The following is an 18,736-nucleotide window of genomic DNA, read 5'->3' as shown; positions in this document are numbered from 1 at the left end:
CTACACAACTTCCATATAGCAACCACGTTGAGTGCCATGTCTTTATCAGTTGGCCTATATACCAATGCCTGAAACAGTTGCCATTGGAATAACCCAGAGGTTTTCAAACTTTTTGCTGTCCTGGCTCACCTCCGCTGCCAAAATATGCATGCTTCTCCCCTCAATAATAATAGATAAATACATGTGATGTGAGCACGAAAAAGGCAAGATCTCCATATTTTCTTTTTTTATAGTACACATACAAGAAATTACATTTTAATGTGTGTGATTAATACAGGTGAACAATTTTTTTTTTATGTATATAAACTTTTGTCAAATCATTCGGCGATACGATATTCATGAGATAGAAAGGAGAAATACAGACAGTTAGAAAAGATGGATAATAGATGTTAAAATCAGGCATACAGCAATGTTTGGATTTCTTCATTCAAAAGTCCTGTTTCTTCTGACAACATGCTAAATGTACGAAAGTAATCACCAATGCTTTCATCTTTAACCTTTCGTTTACAAAGCAGCAACTTTCTTGATTGATATGCTTTCTTTTACTTCGCTTTTTTGTGCCACTTTTGGCTAGTTTGCAAAGATTGGGATGAGTGATGATATGATGAAATTGATGAATGGACACTCACAAACATCATTGCCCAGGCCGGGATACGAACCCGGGACCCCTGGCGTCGTAGCGGGAAGTGCTAACCACTCCGCTACGGGGGACGACTGTCACCTTGCCTCAAATGCGCAGAGTTCCCTTGTACAGTCACGGACACTGCCGGGTTGTAATGAATACACTTACTTTCAATGGAATCGTTACAACCCGGCAGTGTCCGTGACTGTACATATAGAGATAGATACATTTAGATAATTCAGTTTGTGGAAAATATCAGAAAGGGATGCCAATTTTTGTACAAAGGCGCTATCAATGAAGTTTTCAGGATTGGCATGGTATGGTTTCTTTATACGCAGTACGAGTGCATTTCCTGTCTCAGTTCAGTAACACGGAAAGATTACATTCCCAATGGACAACCAACGTGAGTTGCAAATACAGATGATGGCACATTTTAAACTTTCAGATTTTTTTTTTTTTTCATGTATTCTCGATCCTCTCCTGGAAAACTTCGGCGTCTCCCCAGGAGGGCCGCCGCACACTAAATACCACTGGTAACCAATCAGATTTCTCAGAAGCCAAAATTTTGGTTCCGTCAGCACGTAGGCTATTTTACACCCGTCACATTATACGGGGTCCAGCCCCTTACCTTAACTAAAATAGCATAATTTCAGTGTCGTGTTACTATAATATTCTGACTTTCGTTAAAAGCTGAGGCTGTAAAGGGGCACTCAGCACACACAAGGATTAAAAACAGGACAACACACTCAAAATTATACTGGCCATATTGCCAGTCGCCAGAGCCTCGTTCGTCTGCAACAATTAGGTGTACTACGTGGTAGGTCACCCCTTACACCCCGCCACGTGAGTTTGTTTACATTGACTTCGTTCTTGGCAAGCTTTCAGACCGAAGCGACAAGCGACATCTGTCACTTGAAAACGAACCTACAGAGGCGACACAAGGTGCACGTGTCCCTCGGACTGGGCCATTTCCTCAATATCGTGTATCGTACCTCCTCGATCTGGTGGTTGTGCATGCATGCACAGTAAATTTTTTCAGACTGAAGGTGCTCGTGTTGCATGTCGCTCTACTCTGAAAGCTCTCTTAGAGCGGACATATAATACTTTCCAGAGCTGCTCCATATTGGCGTGGTAGGCCTTTGGAATTAGGTCGAGGGAGTTGACCCAAATTGAACACCCCTCTGATCAAAATATCAACAACCACAACAGCACTACTAGGCTTTCAACATTTTCTTACCGCAGTCACCTTCATCCTAGATAGCATCCTCTGAAAAGGAAAGACAAATGCATGATTAATTTTAATTTCAACCGTCGATGGAGAGGAAGTTATTTTTGCTCGCGCGCAATTAACGTAAATTGAAACATTCCAAGGCTGCGCCATTCTCAAAGTTGCCATGACAACGCCGAGTGAGACTTGTAAAAGAGCGCCGAAGCAGGTTCTAATTGCTTCGCGGAACGTTTTTCCGTATCCAACAAAACCAATACGATCGAACCAACGCTCTCTGCAAATGATTATTATTTCGCGCCTCTGTTTGTCCCACCTGTCCGCACGTGTTTGTGGCTTTCGGTGGTAATCTATAATTCAAAAAGTAATCTAAAATGAAGGGATTAAATGAAGCGAGAGGATAAGTTAATTATGCATGTTCTTGATCCGCACATATGAGTTTTGAGCGTCGATTCTCAGCAGGACCGAAGATATGTTGGGGAATTTCCCAGAGGTTAATTTCCCACACACAAAATGCCGCGAATGTCATTATTCAGTGACGGATTTCTGCGCGGTGTGCCCGAGTTTGACGATCGTAACAGTGTTTTTTTTATGCATTTCCCATTGTAGCTTATAAATATTTACATCAACGTTTGGTTCCTAATGTAGAATTGATTTAGAAATGGTCTATTGCGTAGGTTTTGGTGTCTGATCTGCAAATCTTTATTTCAAGGATATCCCTGTCTCAAAGCTCGGCACCTTTTTTCGGTAATCTGTGCATCTTTTTTATCTATATGACAAATCCTTGAATGTAGAGAAATAAATACGAATTCACAACGGTTGTAACGAAACGTAACGGATGTCTGATTGAAGGTCGTTGGTTATTTTCGAAACTAAACTTATTTGAAATTTGAAGTTTGACCACTTCATGCACAAGTAGTTAATCGGGATTGGACCTACAGTTCAAAGTAGAATCGTTGGTACATATTTCCTCGATGGTTCGTCTCGTCCAGTGTTCAGCTCGCAATGTCGCCATAGAAGGGTTCCTGTTTTCGAGCTTGCCCTGGACATAGGGTATTTCGTTGTGCCTGCCCATTCAAAAATTTTCTAATCATTGTCAACCCTCCATAGTCGCAATTAGCCTAAATTGACTGAAAATCTCCCTAAAATAAGAAGGCAAATACAAAATCTTTCCAGACTGCATTTTAATACACTTTGTCTTCCTTTTTACCTTTTGGAGTACCTGTACAAGCAATATTGTCGCCGCAGAATTTCCATTGGTATGCTTAAGGACAAAGTATTTTCAAGTATGCTGCCTGAATACACTTAAATGTGTAATTCTGTTTTCCTTAAAATAATAATAATTTCTGATCTTCTCAAATGATAAATATGAGTGCATCACAAGGAATACCAGTGGATGAAAGTACCCTTTGGTGCATTTCTGTCTGGATTTAGATGCTCCAAAAATACATCATTGACTGGAGTCAACATATGACACATGTTTCGTTCTATCTGTATATCCATTTTTTCTCTCTCTCTTCCTAGTATCTTTCTCTCTTTCTTTCTCATTCTGTATCTATTTTTCTTTTCTCTTTCTTTCTCATTCTGTATCTATTTTTCTTCCTCTGTTTTCTATATCTTTTTGCCTATCTTCATCTGTTCTCTGTATCTTTCTACCTTTCTTCCTGTTTTCTGAACCATTCTTCCTTTGATTTCTGTATCCTTCTACACTTATTATCTGTTTTCTTTATCTTTCTGCCTTTATTTCTCTGTTTTCTGCATCCTTCCGCCTTTCTTCTAATGTTTCCTATATATTTCTGCTTTTCTCTATCCTCCTCTGTTTATCTACCTATCCGTTTCCTTGATTCCCCATCTTCTGCTATTTGTATTTTTAATTTTTCCTTGTCTCTCTACCTTTTCTTTCTTTCTGTTTATTCATCTTCTGCCTATCTCATTCTACCACTTCCCCTCTATATTTTTTCTTAATATGTTTCTACATCTGTTTTTAAATTCCCTCTTCATCCGCTTATTTATATCTCTCTTTTTTATGTTTATCTATTTTTGCTCATCTTTGCTTCTTCCTCTGCATATCTTTATTTCTCTCTCTCTCTCTTCATCTTTTTTCTATCTCTTTCTGCCTCATCCATTCCATAATCTTTATCTTTCTCTCTGTCTGTGCTTATTTCTCTACTCGAATGATTCTGCAAATTTCTCACGTGGGCTATTGTTTGGGTTAACACTACTTCACGGTGAGCTAGAATCCACCCACCCACCCTCCCCTACTTAGCCGGTGGAGACACCCGAGTGTCTGAGGCATGAAGTGTGCCTCATTTACACAACCTGCTCCTTTTTAATGCTTATTTTCTTCCCTTCGTCTTCATCGTAGGGGAGAAAACGAGAAATGGACACCTTAAGGTAATTACTCATCTGTCGGCTGCAATCCTCAACGGACTAAATCTGGACCTGCTTTTGGCAACGTCTCATCTCAGCTTGAACCTTTTTTCTCTTTGTTTATTTCCTTCTTTATTTTGCACCATCTTTGCGGACAGAGAGGAGCAAATTGTCAAGCGGAAATTACAGCGCGTGTTTGGTACACGGTCTGTTTTCAATTTGCACTTGGTTACATACCCTTCTTCACTTTTTGCAACCTCTTCGAAAGCCCCCGTGGTATTGTAGTAACGTCGTGTCCTCGTAATCAAAGGGTCATGAGTTTGATGCCAATAGTAGTTTGGATTTCACTTTAAACTCTAGGTTCAGTCCCGATTAACCTGTCTGTGCATAAAGTGGACTTAAAACTCTTTGGAAGTCACTGTAAAGCAACGCGACAAATTCAATACATCAGTATCAATTTTCTAAAATTACATGTATAGAATTTGTTGCAGTTGGAACGTTAGCCGGGATTGTATGGAGCAAGAACAGATCTCTGCGCGAGTAGTGACTCGAGAGGGCTCAACCAATGAATGCGTGAAAATGGGAGCGAGTGCATGGAGAGGAAACGCAGCTGCAGCTACCAGCTGTTTGCAGCCGTGCTGCTTTGCTCCACCCACACGATTTCTCCCCTTCTCTACTTTTATGCGCGGACTTCCTCCACAGATTCCAGATACAGAGTGTAGTCTGGATGTTGTGCAAACTAAAATTATGTTCCTTCGTTATTTTCTCCTGCACTTTGGAGGTTTGATTCCTCGGTGGTTGAACGTGTTTTTGAGTAGTCGACTCCTGGTATTCATGATGTTGTTCGTTAAAAACTATGCTAAGCCCCCTTTGGGGCGTACAGAAAGAGTCAATAGGTCTATTGGTTAGATTAGAGTATACTTTGAAACCATCCTAGGCGAGGGAAAGCTATATTACTATCCAATATCCCATTGCAGTGCATAAGTTCCATCGTTTAACAGTCTGCTCTTACTACAGTACTGATCATTTTTTCTTCAATTACAGTTTCCATACATACAAAATAAAACGATACTATATTACAATACTGCACATACCAACGTCCAAGCAAGCATAAAATCTACATATTCGTCAATAACCAACTTTGTGAAACTACAACATTGCAACGTCTATAAGAATTGACGTCATAACACATTCAGAGTATTCTGTTTTAATCCTTGAATTTTAAATATCCAGCAACTCAATTAACCGTAGGCGTTCCAGCTCATGCCTGGGCATGCATGCTGCTCATTTATGAGTGTTCCATAATCAATTTAATCTAATCATCGTTCTTGCTAATCATGGGGATAAGCCTAAACAAACAGAATAGATGCTAGAAAAGTAAATATACATGAGTTAATAAGGTTGCTTCTATGGGTTCCAAAACCGCTGTCGGACGATCATGCTGATGTTCACAGTGAATTTTTCCTCAGTCGCCACAAGCGAATTTTTACTATTAATTTATTAGATATAATGTCGTTACATTTAAAGGCATAATTTTATTTAATCTCAGCATACAGGTAGTGTTAATCAAATTACTTAAACATATATATAAACAAAAATTACAATAATATTCATAACAATATTAATAATTCAAAATTAACAAACATTATGCTTGAATTCTATGCGTTTGAGTTGCACGTCTGGTTCTATAATACTAGTGTACAAAGTATGTGTTAACAGTAATTGTAAATGGGTCATCGACTTTTGTAAGAGCACATATTGCTGATTTTTTCCCCTTTTGTAGTTAAGTAGGTCTCTCGGCATCTTGTCTGAAATAATCTTAAGACGTGGTACAAAGTACAACAGCATTCTTTCTTGTTCGTAACAAAATACAACATGGCATTTATGGTACGAATTACATATTAATGCTGAATTTACATGTAAGAGCGTGTCACGTGTCCATGTGACCAAAAATTCCTGTGAAGATAAAGAATCCAAGCCAGGGGGCTTTGTCGTTGTTGCGTGTCAAGAACTAACAGGAAAAATATTGGCTCCTTTCAAGTATTCTTGTGTACGTTCAATTTCTGGGTTTCTTTTCGTAGGACCTCACCACTTGGTTCACCTAAGAGAAGTTTTCAAAATAATTTATAGCAGAGCAAGAATTGCACACACAAGTGACAAACAAAGGAAGAGATTGAAGTGAGAGAAAAAGAAAAAGGTAATAGAGACCCAAACAAATGAAGGAAAAAAGAGATAGAAAGCAGAGAAAGATAAGATAGAAAAGAGGGAAAAGGAAATAGAGACACAAACAAAGGAATAAAGAAAGAGATAGAAAGGAGAATAGGAAAGAAAAAGAGAGAAGAAGAAAATATGAAATATAGACCGAAATGAAGGAAGAGCAATATAGAAAAGAGATAAAGGAAGAGATAGAAAAGAGAGATGGAAATAGGTAGAGAGAATAGAGGAAATGGATATAAACACAAACAATGGAAGAAGGGAAGAGATAGAAAAGAGAGAAAGAAAGAGACAGAGAGAAAGGAGGAAAGAGGAAATAGAGAGATAAAGAAAGGAATAAGAAGATAGCCAAGAAAAAGAAAGAAAGAATGATATATGGAGAAAATTAGAGCAAGTGAAGAAAGAGAGATAGAGAGGCAGGAAAGAAAAGAATGAGGGTTAAAGATACTGATAGAGAAACGAATAGAACAAGAGAGATAGAGAAAGGAGGTAGAAACGTAGTAAAAGAAGGGTAGAGGCAGGAAGAGGGAAAGGAATAGAAAGGATATGATAAATAAAAAGTGAAAATGATACACAAGGAGAGGATAAAGAATAGGAGGCAGAGGGTGAAATATATAGAAAGGTAAAGGTAGACAGAGAAAAGGATAGAAAAGATTAAAAGAAAAAGGAACAGGGAAAAAGTTCAGAGGACATTGAAAGAGATTGATAAGGGAGACAGGGATAGAACACAGAGGAAGAAAGAAAAAAGAGGAGAGAGAGAAAAAATGTTATGCGTTAATACCGAAGTAAAACCCATCAGAAAATGTTTTTCCACCCCCCCCCCCCGAGTCACCATAAGGAAATTTTCTGCTCTGTTTTCCTTCTCTTCCTCTTTTTCCCTTGTGTGTGTGTCGTGAAATCGTTGACAGATTGTAATACGAACGTTCTTTATTGCAGGTCGCTCACCATCAGAATGGACGATGAACGGGAGGCGAGGAATTGCAGGAACTCTCCGCATGGCGGCGCCTCTGCAGGTCCAGAAAGTTTCTACGAGTCGGTCAGCGGCTCCGAGACTCGTTCGAGTGAGTTGTACCCGAAGAGCGTTCGGGACGTCGCAGCGCTCATCAGGGAGGCTCGCCGGTCGCCGTCGCCGCCGCCACACACCTGCGGGAGCTTCTTCGGTCAGTGCGCGGGGCATGACGGGAAGCAGTTCGGACCGCCGCTCTTTTCGACTGGCACGCCCGGTGGCGGACCGGTCAGTCTCACCCAGATCTTGCAAGAACCGGACCGCGAGTTGAGGGACGAGGAACCGCCGCGGTCGCAGACGCCCGTCACGGTACCGGAACAGGTGGCCGCGGTCTTGAAGGGACCGCGATCGCCCCCTAGATCCTCCTCCCCGCGATCGAACTCTGGATCCCCGGCTCGATACATGCCAGGACTTCCGATGGGCAACGGCGCTTCGACAACCCACCAGCGGTCGTCCCCCGGCCCGCAGCAGCAGTGCGTGCAACAGCAACAGCAGCACCCCGACTATGATTATCTGAAGAACCTCATCCCCCAGCTGAAGAGGGAGGCCAAGGAATGGGAAGCCAAGTCGGACACCCTCCAAGCAGAGCTGGTCGACGTCCGGAGACAACTGAAGACCAGGGAACAGGAGGTGCTTCGGTTGCAACGGGAGATCCACAAGCTGAAGGTAGGTGAAGTTTTATTGACTCTCAATTGCGTGGAATTCCACCAATACGTGTATTTTTTTTAATATTTAGCGTCGCTTTTCAGCCACTTTTTGTCTAATCGCGACGATGAGGATGAGTGATTCCTTCTACAGGGTGCGAAATCCTGGGCCTCAAAAATCCTCCCCCACCAAAACTTTCCAGCTGGAGGAGTTATTTGTTGTAACAACAAAAGATGAGCAATTAGTATTTTCTTCAAATATAGTTTATAAGGATAATATTGAAAACACACACTCTCTCTCCCTTTCGAGGTATCATTAACAGATCTACACCAATAGCAATATATGCACAATAAAAGTAAAACAAGAATGCAATACAAATATAAATATGAAATATAATTGCTTTTATGTTAATAGAAAGCAAAAACTATTTCATTTCAACTATTACGTAATAAAACTATTTCGACTATTTTGTAATTAATTTATTGACATCTTTAGTCAGTTAGCAAAGGAATTAGTTTGCTACTCTATAAATATCTGATATATGTAAAAGTGACATATTGATTTTTTCTATGTATAATGTATTTTTTAAATATTTAGTAATTATTTAATATTTAATAACATTATAAATATGTCATATAATAATTATATACATATCTGCAGGCGCGTGCTTGTAGAATATGATCTTTCTCTCTCCCTCCCCCCCTCCCGCTACCAGTCATCAGAGATTTCGCATGTTACGTTTGCATGTTTCTGACTGGACTCCCACTGACACCCATGCCCATGTCGGGACTCGAACCCGGGAACGGTAGCGAAAGCGACCACTTAACGCGATTGGCCACAGAGCCGGCTCCTACAAGAAAAAATCCACTTCTGGATAGTAGCCCAGATGGTTCCTTAGATCCTTTTCAACCCTTCAGTTAGCATTTGCAACTCCCATTTTCCATTGCTATTTGGAGGCTCTTTAACACCTCTCTAGGTTAATCACTCATGTTGATATTGTATTTTGTTTATGAAGGTCGCTTAGCTACCACTTTTTGCTAATCGTAATGATGTGGATGAAAGTTGTGATTGGACAAAATCCGTAAAGGTATGGTCACGATCATACATGGACCAAACACAGGATCAGCAGAGTATTTATATTACCTGTTAAAATGTAGTCTGGGGTGTACTACGTAAAAGTGAGTGGTATTTCAATACCTTCTGAAAAGTCACCTTCTTACACAGAGATTCATTTAAATAAAGACCTCACAATGTCGAGTAATATCTCTAGTTTTCATTCAATCTTGTTATTAACTGTTAATCAAATTGGGACCTCAATCCTCACACTACTTTCCACCGAATCGCCTGCCCCTGAAACTAAGTCCTGGTTCCACCCCTGTTCTAACACCGTTCTGCGATAATAACGAGAGTGATGGTGAATGATGAATTGATGAAATAGCCGAGCGTACAAACAACCTTTCATGGTTTAGCTAGGATATGAACCGAGATTCTATTGGTCTAAGCGTGAACTAAGCACCCCACCACCGCGCTTAATATGTACACTGTCACTCCACGTTTCTTCATTCTGTGATGAATTTTCTTTACACACTGTAATCCTTGGCATTTTTTAAAAAAATGTTATTCCTAGAATTACTTTGTGCGCTTTTCTATGTCGCATTCAATTGTTTACATACACCGCATTATTATTATTATTCAGGGTTTAGGTGTTCCATTTTTATTGCTTCAGTGGTTGTATCTTCAACGAAGGCTAATGACAATTTCTTCTCAATTTTACATTGTACTCTCGGTACCTCAAGTAAAATTACCAGTTGGGGCACACCGCAGTGTTTGAACCAATCCCATTTTAGACTTTGAATGCAGCCCTCTTAGCCTATCTGTGTGTAAAAGTAGACTTCAAGCTTTACCGAAGAAAGAAGACGTTAGCCTCTATGAAGGCAACCTAAGGCTGCGAACATTCTGAATGTTTGCCATATGCCTTTAGCGTCCACAATTACATTACGCACTCATTGATAGGACTTCATGACTCCGCGAGATGTAGGAAACTATGAGAAACTATACGTAAGTACCATTACGTTAATACTAATGAGAAAGGTGAGAGAACGAGAACTGGAAAGAAACCAGGAATAATATGGAGAGAAACGTCAGTGTCCTTCGTTAAAAGTACAATCCAGACATTTGAGTCACTGAAAAAAAGACTGGAAAATCATCAGCATTACATCTTAACCATACATCCATACATATGGATAGAGTGGCAGAAGAGCGGCGCATTTTGTTAAAAAAAAATAGAAATACAAAATTCCTTGAAACTCATGGTTGAAACAATGAAAAACAAATCGTATATTTTCGTTGGTCTCAAATTACAATTTCAAACTTTAGAATATCACGGGAATGTAAGCTATTAGGGTAAAGTTCCAAAAAGAATAATTTTCCTTAAAAAGAAAAGTAGTGGTGACATTAGAATGAGTAGAGAAGGGATATTGTGAAATAGTAATTTGAAATAAATAAATTTTGGCAACAGTACATTTAATTACCAACGGTTATTTCTTGTTGTTCTTGGGGTTCACTGATTGGTTGACTTGGGGTTCCTGCCTCCCTGCTTCCCCTGTGGTCATTGTTGCATGTGGGTGCGCAATACTTCCTATAGTTATCAAAAGAATCACCCAGTTAACAATAAGTTATGGTAGACATAATAGTGGGAACCCCTTGAGTCAGCTTCCTTATAAAAATAAAACTTAAAATTGAAAGGAAACCCAGAACTCAAAATACATCAAATCAACTGTGATGCACTTTTGGTGTATCATGTAAACATGTAACTTCTTTGAAATGCTCTTCTCAACTGGCGCATTTTAGTACATCACTCGAAACAGCAGCTGATAAAAGTTCATTTTGATATATTCTCTGTGTATTTTGAAACAATAAAATGCATCGTTGGCAGTATATGTACTGTAATGTGTTATTGGAGGCAATAGATATATTTGCGTCAATTGGGTTTTGTGGGCAGGAAAACGGCCTTTATATACACCCTTGCGAAATTTCCGGAGAGAATGCTTCTCATGCATTTCTTTTCAATTTATTGCAATTGAAAAATAGATAATCATGCTTTTCCGCCCTTTTAAAGATCAAACAGCTCATTGGCCGATATTTGTACGGTGGAAACTAAATGACAATATGCACAAAGCGGATAGCTTTTCAATGAAGGTTTTATGTATGGAAATCCTGCCTCTGTATGCGCTCTGAAAGAGAGCTGGAAATGCACAATTAAGAGGACAACATATTTTGAGCATTTTGTTTAGTGCACTGAAAAGAAAAGCGGAACCAAAACAAAAGTTCTCGTAAGGTTTTTCATTATGACGTCGGAAATGGGACAAGCTTTCAGAATACACGATTTGCGTGCAGAGTAATAGACCCTGGAAATGATGTGCTGACTGAATGTCAGGTCACGATTCCATCACGCAACGAAACTGGCAAAAGGGAGAGGGGGGGGGAGAAGCGGTGAGCTTCAAATCAAACAAGGTCTACATTACAACCGAAGGAGGCCCAGCAATTCATCGTTGTTTTATTCCCACGATTTTAGCTGTTAAGCTGTGTAAAAGTTTGTCTTTAAAAGACCACGGTATGAAGAGAGAATAGGGCAAAAACTGGATATGTGCTTACGTGTAATTCGTCACTTACATTTTGAAGCAATTTCTAACATTTTGACCGCGAGCCAGAACCTGCTTCAACCCATAACTCCATCCGTAATAGAGCCAGCACGACAGCGAATCAGATAGTGCCACACAAATTGGTTGAGGTTTATTGGCAACTTGTCTCACATACTCGTTACACTGTTAGATTGACTGATTTGCTTTATTTTACTTCGCTTTTTGTGCCACTTTTGGCTTATTTGCGAAGATGGGGATGAGTGAGGACACGATGAAATTGATGAATGGACATTTACAAACCTCCATGCCCAGGCCGGGATTCGAACCCGAGACTCCTGGCGTTGTAGCGCAATGTGCTAACCTCCCCGCCATGGGGGGCTGGCGTTACACTGTTAGATGTTGGCGTAAAGTATACAATACTTTATCTTTAAAATTTAACAGTCTGCCTGTTAATTTACAAAAACAGAACACAACCTTTTTATGCAAGATTTGTTTTAAAATTTGAGTTATCATGTAATGATAATAATAATTATTATAAATTGCAGTTATGTGCACTATAAATATATTTAAATTAAATTACTAAGTTTTTTAATGTTTTTGTTATTTTTCATCGTTTTCTTCCACCTTTGGCTAATCGTGACGATGAGGATGACTAGATGGAACTCAAAGAACACCGGCCCCCCTGTGTTCGCTGCGGAACGTTCAAAATGAAAGTGTATGTTTCCTTCCCCCATCAGCCACGAACCCTTGTATCCAATTTGTCTCTCAGTCCGCGGTCTTTTTGTCACCACGTCTCTCCTAATTGTTTCCTTATCACCGTCTTATTCAATTTCCTCTTTCCCCCAGCCCCTAATGTCCAGTATTTCATCACCTTTCTTCTGGGTTTTTGCTGCCACGCGGTTTCCCACCTAAAAAAACTGTACTGAACTTGGAAGATTTCACCCGATAGTTAAAGACATCAGCTTTTAAACTAGTTAATTTTAACTTCGAAAACTGGTGTTGGGAATGTATTTTTATTATTCCCACCCCTAAAGAGAAGTCTGTGCATTGGACAGAACTATATCCTTTCAAGAAAATTCCTAAGAAACAAAGAGCAGGGTAACGAAAGGAGAGATAGAAAAGTAAATAAATATACTAATCGAAAAAGAGTAAAACTACATACGGGTATATGTGAAACTCTTACATTGCTGCCACATGCAACTCTCATTCCTGTAACGTTGCTGTGACTTCTAGTTACTTCTTAAAAATCCCTCTTACATCATGACGTCACCTACCATCAACAGACACTATTATCGACCAACCTGAATGTATTTTCCTTGAGTATATACGTGGGTAGATCTGCAACGTGCAGTGACAATTGTACTGTCATCTGTTATCGAAAAATTACCACACATTTAAACATAAAAAATAAAAATAATAAAGTAAGAAAATAGCAATTAAATGTAAGTGGAGATGAGCTAGAAAAACAATAAAAGAAAGAAAATGAAATGAGTGAAAAATGTGAATGTTGCCAGAATTAAAGAAACTTCATTTTCACAATGTAATTTATTGTTACTATAAAAAAAAATTGCCAATTCGTAGATGTAGCAGCCACAGGCTGAACCTCGGCCTTTAATAAAGAAAATTTGAATTGAATTGAATTGAACCCTAAAGGAAGGGTTTCTTGAGGTAAAATTAATATTATTACTTAAGAAAAAATCCCATAAAACGAAGTAGGGGTATGATAACGTAAAGATATCCCAGATACATACAGAAAGTATCCGTGCGTACCTACAACGGATAGCTATGATCAATATCCGAGGGTGCACGGTAAAGAAAATTGTCACTGAAGTGCACTTAATATATCGCGACGGGACTGGATGTATGCATTGCATACGATGTTTACATGGGAGCAGTCTGAAACATGACCTTCCTTATCAGAAGGCAACAAACGTAACCTCTGGGTTATTGGAAGCGTCCTGCACGTGGGAATTATCTGCACATTTTCTGACGGAAAGCTGACTGGGGTTAGGGCAAGCAACAGAAGGAGTGCAAATTGAGTGGGGCTGTTCAGACAAAGCTAATTGCAGATGGCAGCATGATAGTTGTGTCATGGTCCTTGAAACAAGCAATTGTTCTTCTATTTAAATGCTTGGGAAATTCGATGGTGTGTACAGTCATGGAACTTTGTGGATTGTAACAACCCCATTAACTTTCGATGAGATCATTACAACCCAAAAGTGTCCATGACTGTACAAGAAAGTTTAGGTTAACAATTAATTTTTGGAGAGGGTGTGCTGCATAATAATAAATTTCAGGCATACCCGACATTTAATAGATTTTCTGAGGGCCTCTCCGATGGCGCTGTGGTGGCGTCGTCGCCTTGTAATCAAGGGGTCCCGGGTTCGATACCCGCTGGAAGCCCATAGTGGTTCGGATCTCACTTTAAACTGTAGGTCAAGTCTCAATTAGCCTTACTGTGCATCAAGTGGATTTAAAACACCAATTCAACCAATAGATTTTCTGGATTATTTGGGAAGCTTGTTCGATTGCTAAGCCCGCAGTTGAATTCCACATACTTACAAGCAGAAGAGAACATAAAACCTAGTGAGAAATCAAAATTCTTGTATTGTCAGTGTGCGACAGCTAGGATTGACCCAAATGATATAAAGTTCAGTGCTCATTGTGCATGCTCTATTTAGCCCGTTCAAGCTACCCTGCCGTTGTGATGTAATACTTTTTATATACAGAATTTGATTTGATTTGCTTTGTTATACTTCGCTTAGATACATAAGAATGTAATTTTCCAAAACTTGTAACTCGCTACATTATCGATATCTGAAAGGTTTACTAAACATGATTTTATTATCGATTTAAGCGATAACTTCGGTGAAAATAGCGTTTCAATACCACAAATACCACACTGCGTCGCTCTTCAATGTAAAGTTTAGGGTAACCAAATGACGAACGAAATTCTGTTCGGACACAACTATGCTAACGCCGCCATCGGGAAAGTTTGAAAGTGAACACTCCCATTGTGAATGCAGAAGAGTTAAGATTCATTAAACATTGCATCACTGAGAGAAAACAAAGAAGTCACTGCTGTTTGCAGAAAACTGAGATTCTGCAAACAAAACCGAATGAAGTACGAGATCTCAGGAACTTTAATTACATTTCATTTGTGAATTCGTTGTGTAATGTTCATGGTGGAGGAATGTAAATCCCCACATTGTTTCAAGCAAATAGACGCGATCTCCTTTCTATACAAAGTACGTAAAAGTATTATTATGAAAGCATACAGGAATATCTCGCATAAGATAAATAAAATAACAGTGGGGGCACTTGGCTAACGAAGCATGTTTTATTGTATTTAGCAAGGGAAAATATTGTAAAGATTCATGGTAAAATCTGAGCCCCGGAAAATGTTTTATACACTGATCTCTAGACGGTAAATGAAAATATACATTCTCTTTAAAATGTTCCTAGTATCGATTTACATATACGTATATTTCCACCTATTACCGTGTTCAGCATTAGTATACAGGGTGCACATGAAGTATGTAACCAACGGGAGAACTGAACAGGACATTTCCTAAATTCAGAACGTGCTTCACGTGGTTATTCTTTCCCAGGGATGATCTAGATCCTGATTTTTTGCAACATGCACTTCTGATTTCAAAATTACCCATATGGTGAAGTCCACGGAGTTAAGATCAGGTGACCGTGGTGGACATTCCACAGCAACATTTCTCCCAATGCTCACCTGTACTCTGAAGATAATTCTTTACTTATTTTATGGTCACTCTGTAGAGTGCATGTCTCCGTGGTGAAGTGGTACATGTAACGCATAACGAGGTTCGAACCCTGGGCATGGCATGGGTGCGTCATCCAGTTCATCATTTGCTTTTCATTGTTGTGATTAACCCAAGAGATAGAAGAGGGACGTAAAATATCCGAACCAGAAAGAGTGGATTGGAGTATTGTTATAGGCGTCATTTTGTTCCCTGTGCTATGTAATATCAGATAATTGTGGCCAACTCTGTCCCGCAGATTAAATTGGGGTGAGAAAGTTTCAAAATGTTCGAGAAAATTTAATTATGTTCTGTTAAAACTTACTGAAGGAATATGAATCGCTGTCTTTATTGGCGATACTTAGGGACATTGAATTTTCGCGATGCGCGAAATCGCGAAATGTGAAAAAAAGATGCAATTTTGAACATTCTGCACGTAACTACACCCCCAATGATGAAATATGCATGAGTTTTATTCGCGAAGTAATGCGAAATGTGTGCTTTTACACGAAATGAACGCTTTTTCGCGAAATAACCGTGAAATATCATCAAATTAAGTAGAAAACACGCAAAAACCGGCAATCGAGGTTGTGCGCGCAAACTGTCGATTTGTAACGAACGTTTTATCTTCGATCACATCAGGAAGACGCTGCAAATTTGGATTTCCCACGCACATAATCTCAGTTCGAAAACTTCGCTCCCTGTGAAGCTGCATTCCTTTCTTCCCCCGAATATGCATTTTAGAAATGAAGTGATTTTGTGTTGATGTTTTATTTTTGGTTGGACAGGTAAGTACTTTGGTGTGTGTACAGTATATAAAAATGAAGAAATAGTTTATCAATTTATAGCTCTTTTGTATGTTGTTTCCTCTCATGATGAAAAAGTGTGTGCCAATTTTTTTTTTCCACCGCTGGTATATACCGCTGATCTAACATTTTATTTACCGCTCTCCTCAGTTTATATTTACCATAAATTTGTGTCCCTAGCGATACTGTATAGACATTAAAATGGTTGCCGTTTTGAAGTCATTGTGGCGCAAAAAACACTTCTGACAAAAATATCCCAGTAACTGTTAACTTTTATTACATCGTTCAGTACTATGAACAAGAATTGTGGTATTTTTTTGTCCCTCATTTTATGCAGTATCAGAAAAATAGACAAGTTTTCAAAATCATTTTAGTAGAGCAATAATCACACGCTCAGGAATAAAGACATAGGGAAAAATGTAGGAAAAATAGAGCAATTGATAGATTGAAATGGAAAAAGAGAGGACAAGAAAGAGAGAAGGAAAGAGATACAGAAAAGAGTATGAAAGAAAGAGAAACAGGAAGCAAGAAATAACAAGATACAAATGAGGGAAGAAGGATAGAGAAGCAGAGGAAGTAAGAAAGAGAGAGATAGATGCACATGAAGAAAGAAGAGAAGATAGAGAGAAACAGGAAGAGATCGGGAGTGAAATAAAAGCTTAGTAGCGACACCACTGAAGCTGGGTCCACTGAAAAGTATTTCGTCAAGCCTTGAGCCAGGACCGAACTAGGAACACCAATAATGTAGTGGAGTGTTATAATTACAAAAAAGAAGCGATCCTTACAAAAAAAGTTAACCAGATGGGCAGGGTTAGTATGGAATTATAGACTGCACTGGAGTCAATTAATCGATGGGAAAGTTCCTTTGCATTATTGGTCGTTAACTCTGGTCAAGTCCAGGTATCTTTCAATTCATTTTACAGAGAACGAGGTGATAAGTTTACTTTCAGCTTCACTTACTCCTCAATTTATTAGCACTACTCCACTAATCAGCTTACTGAAGTTTGCTGACTGGTTTATGTGGCTGGTGATGTCATAAACTTTCGTTACCCTGACTTCCATTGGAGTTGATTTGTTTCGCATTCCTTTTGCAATTTGATTAAAGTACATCTGGGCCTGTTGCTTGTAGTTCCTCTGAAGCTGGTTTGGCAGTAGTGTTGCCCACGAGACGAGACATGTCTGTTCTCGTCTCGAAAACGAGACGGTACAGGCTTTTTAAAATTCGAGACGGGACGAGACGGGACGAGACGGCTCCTGAAAAGTCTCGTCTCGTCTCGAAAGTCTCGAAAAAATATAAACAAAATAACTAATCAATTGCAAATATTTATTTAAAGCATTTTCTTTGGAAACCCAAAACAGCTTCTATTACAGAAATAGAGATCTGTAAGATTCCCTCTCGGAAAATCCTAATTCGTCACACGTTGTCTGTAACGAATTTGCCTAAACTTTAGCCTCGTGTCCCTGTATGTTCCTACTGAAATTTCCTCAGAATACCTTAAAACTGGCAACTATCTGCTACCCCAAGAGCTCTCTTCCATTCATCCTTGCGCAGAACGACCCGGAGGTAGTCACTGCCATTGTTTTCTACGGCCCTGTTCCATCCATACTGGCGACAATCGTCATAAAATTTCTCGCCCAAACAGACCCTTCTTTCATTTGCGACCCTCTTCTCAAAATCCACAGCAGCCTCGAGTGTTGGTTGCAAACTTCAAAGATTTCGTACTAAAAACCTAGGTAAAGATAAAGTTCCAAGTGCATATAACACAGTGCCATGAAGGCACATTTACGGAATGTGGGAGAAAGGTCATTTGGAGGCGAAGTGATCAGCATCACACTCCGGCCGCTTTTGCCCTCCAGGATTTCCCCCATGCACCCATTGATATGAGGCTGTTGAGCCCCGGAGCTACTTTATGCGGGGACAATGAGGAATAATTCCGACCTTTATTCACCCGGGTCTCCCGCCTGGCAGTCAGACGCCCTAACGACTACACCACCGCGGCTCTAAAAAGCTAGTGCAATTAGATACTCTGCTTTGACGTAACGAACATAAAATTGCCTGAAGTCATAGGAGTAATAAGTGACATGCGATAGCAACAAGTGTCGCTTGGAAATTAAACCACAGTGATAAATGCAAAGTTCCGAACGGAAGCGATTAGACCGGCAACCTGCACGTGTTGCTTCGTCGCTTGCGTGTCGTTCGGCCTAGGCCGTTTTTTAATAGCTTGCATTGTGTCTCCTCTGTCTGTTGGTAGTGAATTCACAGTGAAAGCTTGCTTACAGACTAAGGGAGAATTCACATCGAAGCGACACGTGACCCGTAACATGTGTCGCTTCAGGATTTCACCAATCGAAAGCAGGTTTGTGCGGCCTGCCATGCTCCTATGCTATGAAACGTTGCTGTTGATTGGCTCGTTCCAAAGCAACATGTGTCGCGTGT

The 18,736-nt window shown here is 39.7% G+C and overlaps 1 protein-coding gene across 1 annotated transcript in view; it reads left to right on the top strand.

Moving 5' to 3' along the window:
- Window positions 1-18,736, top strand: part of LOC145994823 (cGMP-dependent protein kinase, isozyme 1-like) — a 331,858-nt gene that overhangs the window by 168,095 nt on the left and 145,027 nt on the right. Inside the window, exon 3 of the mRNA XM_083131143.1 lies at window positions 7,368-8,103. Within this exon, the coding sequence (XP_082987269.1) occupies window positions 7,384-8,103 (720 nt within the window). The 5' untranslated portion in view covers window positions 7,368-7,383. The remainder of the gene's footprint in view (window positions 1-7,367; window positions 8,104-18,736) is intronic.

This window comes from Lepisma saccharinum, chromosome 11 (assembly GCF_977018435.1).
Source record: "Lepisma saccharinum chromosome 11, izLepSacc3.1, whole genome shotgun sequence".
In the NCBI taxonomy this organism is placed as follows: domain Eukaryota; kingdom Metazoa; phylum Arthropoda; class Insecta; order Zygentoma; family Lepismatidae; genus Lepisma; species Lepisma saccharinum.
The sequence above is the reverse complement of the archived record's forward strand: the minus strand, read 5'-3'. Positions and strand labels throughout refer to the sequence as shown.